Below are 6,553 nucleotides of genomic sequence, written 5' to 3' on the forward strand. Positions count from 1 at the left end.
CTCGTCGCTGTGCTCCCAGTGCACATGCCACCGCGGACCATGCGCGTCGTGGTCACTGTCGACTTTGGCGTGCTCCGGAGTGAGGACCGCACGCCAGAGCGCATGGAGCGTATGCGCGCGGCGCTTGCGGCGCTGGCACGCGAGAACGATGCCACGTCGCCCATGGACTTCGGTCTAGAGCAGCACCTGCCGGTGCCGGTGTGCTGCGACGAGCCATCATCAGGTGGTGAAGTTGCTCGACCGGCTAATCGGAGGAGGTTCAACGTTGAAGGGGAGGTGTGCGCCATCTGCCAGGAGAAGCTGTTGCACGGTCTCGCGGCGTGGCCCCGGTGCTCCCACATCTTCCACGGCAAGTGCTTGGAGCAGCTCCTCGTCACAGTGCTGCATCGCTGCCCTATTTGTAGGAGCACGTTGTGACTCAAAGTCAAAGGCTGTCATGTTCGATTGATTCAAAGCTTGATATTGCTGGCTGTACCTAGCAGTAACATTTTGTTGTACTTCAATAAACCTGTCAGGGAAAATACAGAGATTAGAAAATGTTGTAGACTTGTAGTTGCTAATACAGCGATTATTGTATCATCTGAACGACTTTTTAATTGATATTTTTTTCGGAGCATTCCTCGCCAGATTTCATTTCTCAGGGGCAACATGTAACTGTTGTCGAATTCAACGTGAGGAAACTAGGTTAAGAGCTAGATCAAACTAAGGTTGATTCTTCAACCTTTTGCATAGCTAAAAAAAAACCTTTTGCATAAATATCCAAACAACATAATTAGACAACAAAACTAAGGCCATTTGGTATAGTTTCTCTGACAAGTGCTTTCCAAATAAACCACATAAATAAATACAGTAAAAACACAATTAAAATAAGCAGACTTGACCTAACTTATGTTTTTAGTACTAATTAATAATGAGAGTTATGGGAAATAAGCATGAGAATAAGCTGCAAAAAGTGTACATGTGGTTGTTAGTTTCAGCTTGTTATGGCCCCAAGTAGCTTATAAGATGTATCAAACAGCCACTAAGTCTACCAAAGTTTGTTTCAAATGCTTTCAAATTTACTTTTGAATTTAAACTTAATTTTGAGCATGTGTTTTATTAAGAAACTTCGGATTTCACCTGAACAGGCATGCCAAGAAATACAAGACAAGATTCTACTTTCCAAACCATCAATTTAGATATTTTCTGGACTCTTAAGTCCATTTTGAGGCTAAACAACCTAACACTCAATTATAGTATTATGGGAAGAATTTTAATTTGAAAACTACGAGAGTATGCTGTCACATACAAGTAAAATGGATCATGCTTATTTTTTACAATCTACTTAAAAATTGTGAAGATGCATATGTCCTTTGTTTTAGATCAACAAAATAAAAATCAAAACACCTAATAACTTTTTTTTGTGGAAGATCAAAACACCTAATAACTACCGTACGGACTACGGAGAGGGAGAGGGGAGAGGTGGGAGCTAGGTCGTGGGGTGGCTCTGGCCCAAGAGGAGGTTGAGGCTTGGGGTAGCGTTAGGGACAGATTTAGCCTAAGAACTGTTAGTCTTGGGCTAGTATTAGGTAGAAATTTAGTCCAACTATGTAACGATGGCGAGTAATTGTTAAGGGAATCGGATGAAATTTGTGGGAGGAATAGCAGGGTTTGGGAGAGGATAAGCAAGAACAGCGGTATTGCGAGGATGAACAGAGGGGAGATCTTAGGCGGTTCCAGTATGCTGTTCTTCGATAGCTTTCTCAGTTTGTTACAGCGACTTATATTCAGTCGCAAGACACCAACCCCTCACATGGGTCGAGCCCCTACGTCTACTAGGGCCAAGCCCAGAATACAAGCTCACACATCACGATAGACTACACTAGCCACTCTTGGTGCTTCTCCTGGATGTCTTTACGGGCCTTATCTTGGTCATGACATTACCCCCTGCTTTAGCAACATCTTGACCCCAAGCTGTGGGAAATCTTCTCTTCATGTCAGCAGCATCTTCCCAAGTCGCCATAGATGGAGGCTGACCTCCCAACACACCAGCAATCTTTGTTTTAGCTTACCTCCTAGCCATATGTCCTGAACATCCAATACCTGTATTGGTAAAACTGGAGCTCTAGGATCAGCAGCAACTGCATCCAGTGATTTATGAGCATAAGTATTAGGAGGAATATGCAACTTCAACTGAGATACATGCACTACCGGATGAAGGAGTGCCGACTGTGGTAACTCCAATTTATAAGCCACCGCACCCACTCGTGCTAAGATCTTGAATGGCCTAAAGAACCTGAAAGAGAGTTTTTGATTTGATCTGGACGCTACTGATGACTGAATATGTGGTTGTAGCTTCAAATAGACCATATCTCCAACTTTAAATTCCCTCTCAGATCTTCTCTTATCTGCTTGGTGCTTCATACATTGTTGGACTCGAAGCAACTACTGTTGAATCAATTTATTGAGCAAATTTCGCTCAGTCAACCATGCTGACAGATCACTGATGGATACTGCATTAGGATCAGGGAGACCCAGACTTCTGTGAGGATGGCCATATGACACCTCAAATGGAGTTGTCCCTAAAGCTGAATGGAAGTTAGTATTATACCAATATTCAGCAAGAGATAACCACTTTGGCCATTCTTTGGGACAAGCATGAACTGAGCATCTGAGGAAACCTTCTAAGCATTTATTTAACCTTTCAGTTTGTCCATCAGTCTGTGGATGGTAAGATGAGCTCAACAATAACTGGGTATCAGATAGATTGAACAATTCCTTCCAAAGTGTGCTGGTGAACACTTCGTCCCTGTCCGAGATGATTGCCTTTGGTAACCCATGTAATTTGTAAACAGTACTAAAATATAGCTGAGCAACTGACAATGTTGTATATGGATGAGACAGGGCCAAAAAATGTGCATACTTGGTGAACTTATCTATAACAACCAGTATAGTATCATGTTTCCCAGCTTTTGGCAAGCCTTCAATAAAGTCCATACTCACAATGGACCATGCAGACTCTAGAGTTGGTAGAGGTTGCAGCAGCCCTGGTATCTTGTTATCTTCCACTTTAGCCTGCTGACAAACTGTACAGCTCTAAACATAATTTGTTAGCTTTGGCCAAGAAAAAAGTGCTTTGACCCTATGGTAAGTAGCTTGAATTCCAGAATGTCCTCCCAATCCACTAGCATGGAGAGCTTGTAGTATGTGTTGTTGTGCCAATGTATTATTCCCAACCCACACTCTCTCCTTATGCTTAATGATGCCCTCAACCAAAGTATACCCTTTGTCATTGCTTGAACTTATTGCCAGCTCAGTGAGCAATTGTCTGTCTTCAGCATTCTCTTCATAACCCTGTTGCAACCTTTCTAACCAGGCTGGGGTACTCATAGAAATAGAGTAGATTGTATCTTGTTCAGGCATCCTTGACAAAGCACCAGCTGCTGTATTAGTAACACCCTTCTTGAACTGTATCTTGTACTGTAAGTCCATCAGTTTCAAAAGGGCTTTCTGTTGTAACCTAGAATTCACAGTTTGTTCAGTAAGATGTAACAGGCTTTGGTGGTCAGTTCTAATAATGAATTCCCTACCATGTAAATAGCTTCTGCATTTCTCAACAGCCATAACCAAAGCTAAGCATTCCTTCTCATAAGTGGATAATGCCTGATTCCTTGGACAAAAAGCCTTACTCAGAAAGGAAATTGGGTGACCTGGCTGCATTAAAACTGCACCCATCCCTTTGTCACTAGCATCAGTCTCTATGATAAATGTATCTGCAAAATTTGGTATAGCCAATATTGGGGCTGAACTCAGAGCAGATTTCAGTAGCTCAAAAGCTTCTTGAGTAGAGCTTGTCCATTGAAACTGTACTCCTTTCTTCAATAGCTGGGTCAAAGGTCTGCTAATTAATCCATAGTTCCTTATGAATCTTCTATAGTAACCAGTTAGACCCAAAAACCCCCTCAATTGCTTGAATGTCTTAGGAACAGGCCAATTATTAATTGCCTCAACCTTTGATGGTTCTGTTGCTACTCCTTCCTTTGAGACTATGTGTCCCAAATATTCTTGAGACTATGTGTCCCAAATATTCCAAGGACTGCTCAGCAAACACACATTTGGAACTTTTTAACAGGAAGTGATTAGTGTTTAGGATCTGAAACACCTGAGCCAGATGAGTAATATGTTCATTCAATGATTTGCTATAGACCAAAATGTAATTCATGAATACCAAAACACATTTCCTGAGCAGAGGAGCAAAAATGGTGTTCATTGCTGCTTGGAGAGTTGCTGGAGCATTGGTCAATCCAAATGGCGTGACCCTAAACTCAAATAAGCCACTATGAGTTTTAAAGGCAGTTTTCTGCTCATCCCCCTCCTTAACTCTGATCTAATGATAACCAGACCTGCAATCCAATTTGGAAAAATAACAAGCCCCAGACAATTCATCAAGTAGTTCATCTACAATGGGTAAGGGATGTTTGTTTTTTACTGTGATGGCATTCAGATGCCTATAATCCACACAAAATCTCCAAGTTCCATCTTTTTTCTTAACCAACGATACTCTCGAACTGCACATCATAAGAAAATATATAGACACATGCATTTGAGAGGTAGGACCCTGACATCATAAGAAAATATATGACCCTGCATGCAGAATTAAGGCAAACACCTCATACCCCTTGGGTTGGGTGGCTTTGATTATATAGTCAATAATGACTTGAGTTACAAGTAAGCAATATACAATTAACCCCCTAGATATACATATATCTAACACTCCCCCGCAGTCGAAGCGGGAGATTCACGGACGCACAGACTGGACCTAAAATCACTGAACAACTATACAGCAAGACCCTTAGTCATGATGTCAGCGAACTGATGAGACGACGGTACATGGAGGACCCGTATTTCGCCAAGAGCCACCTTCTCTCGGACGAAGTGAATGTCAATCTCAATATGTTTGGTCCGGCGATGATGAACAGGGTTAGCTGTCATATATACAGCGCTAACGTTGTCACAAGGAGTTGGCACAGCCAACAGCACTCGGCGACTGCATGAGCAACCGCTCGGTACTCCGCTTCGGCACTAGAGCAGGAGACAGTGGTCTGCCGTTTGGAAGACCAAGACACCAGCGTGTCACCGAGGAAGACACAGTAGCCTGACGTGGAGCGCCGGGAGTCAGGACAGCCAGCCCAGTCCGCATCAGAGTACGCCGTGAGAGAGCAACCAGTGCCAATATGCAGACCTTGAGGAAGGGTGCCCTTGACATAGCGAAGAATGCGCTTGACGAGAGCAAGATGCGGCTCCCGCGGATCATGCATGAACAGGCAGATCTGCTGAACTGCATATGCCAAGTCTGGACGTGTGAGTGTCAAATACTGCAGCGCACCAGCAAGGCTGCGGTAGAAAGCAGGGTCGTCGATGGGAGGACCATCAGCAGCGGACAATTTGGACTTAGAGTCCACAGGCGTCGTGGTGGGATGGCACTCTGACATGCCAGCACGCTGGAGAAGCTCAACAGCATACTGTCGCTGGGAGAGGAACAGACCATCGGCCGTGCGCGTAACGGAGATGCCGAGGAAGTGGTGAAGCGCGCCGAGATCCGTCATCGCAAATTCTGAGCTAAGACGCTCAGTGATGCGACGAAGGAGTGCCGAAGAAGAGGCCGTCAAGACGATGTCGTCGACGTAGAGCAACAGGTAGGCGACACTATCTCTATCTTTATAAATAAAGAGAGACGCATCAGAGGCCGAGGGCTGGAACCCGAGCTGTCGAAGATACGTGGCAAACCGCTGGTGCCACGCTCGAGGTGCCTGTTTCAGACCATAAAGAGACCTCTGCAGCAAACAAACATGATCAGGAGCAGAAGGGTCGACGAAGCCTGGTGGCTGCTGACAGTAGACGGTGTCCTGAAGATGACCATGAAGAAAGGCGTTCTTCACGTCGAGCTGATGGATCGGCCAAGAGCGCGAGGTAGCAATGCTGAGAACAACCCGGATGGTGGCCGGTTTAACAACTGGACTGAAGGTCTCATCGTAGTCGACGTCGTACTGTTGAGAGAAACCCCGGACAACCCAGCGAGCCTTGTGCCGAGCAAGCGAACCATCAGCATTATACTTGTGCTTGAAAATCCACTTGCCAGTGACGATGTTGGCGCGAGGTGGACGAGGAACTAGGCGCCAGGTGTTGTTATCAACGAGAGCCTGAAATTCCTCCGCCATAGCAGCACGCCACTGCGGATCAGCTAGCGCACTGCGATAGTTAGCTGGTAGTGGCGAGGCGACGGCGGTAGACAGGAAGGCGCTGCTGTAGTCAACGGGACGAATAGAACCGGATTGCAGCCTTGTAGTAGCACGAGCAGCAGGTGGGATTGCTGCAGCCGGACCTCCTGGCAGTGGGGCACCTGGCTGTGCACCAGGGGCAGCAAGGTCACCTGTTTGCAGCGGGGCACCTGGCTGTGCACCAGGAGCGGGTGAGGCACCAGTAGCGCAGGCTGTGGTGCCCGCGGTCGGAGTAGTTGCTGTGGCCGGCGGCTTGGGACGATGGACGAAGACCCTGCCGAACCGCCCCGACGGGA

General features: G+C 46.0%; 1 protein-coding gene across 1 annotated transcript; it reads right to left on the minus strand.

The window, feature by feature from the left end:
* LOC110435969 lies at nt 450–6,322 on the minus strand. The gene is made up of 5 exons (XM_021462089.1): nt 5,821–6,322; nt 5,098–5,523; nt 3,366–3,499; nt 2,052–2,120; nt 450–508 (listed from the first exon to the last, which is right to left on the minus strand). The coding sequence occupies exons 1-5, from the start codon at nt 6,195–6,197 to the stop codon at nt 450–452; spliced, it is 1,065 nt and encodes a 354-aa protein (XP_021317764.1). The 5' UTR covers nt 6,198–6,322.

Source organism: Sorghum bicolor, chromosome 5, assembly GCF_000003195.3.
Source record: "Sorghum bicolor cultivar BTx623 chromosome 5, Sorghum_bicolor_NCBIv3, whole genome shotgun sequence".
In the NCBI taxonomy this organism is placed as follows: domain Eukaryota; kingdom Viridiplantae; phylum Streptophyta; class Magnoliopsida; order Poales; family Poaceae; genus Sorghum; species Sorghum bicolor.

Excerpts from the sequence above, each read along its gene's own strand:
- LOC110435969 (XM_021462089.1), bottom strand. The coding sequence starts at position 6,197 with ATGGCGGAGGAATTTCAGGCTCTCGTTGATAACAACACCTGGCGCCTA. Across the intron at positions 3,500-5,097 it reads GGTGACACGCTGGTGTCTTG|GTTACAACAGAAAGCCCTTT; the intron begins GTCTTCCAAACG and ends TGTGAATTCTAG. Across the intron at positions 2,121-3,365 it reads AATCTACTCTATTTCTATGA|TTGCTGCTGATCCTAGAGCT; the intron begins GTACCCCAGCCT and ends CACTGGATGCAG.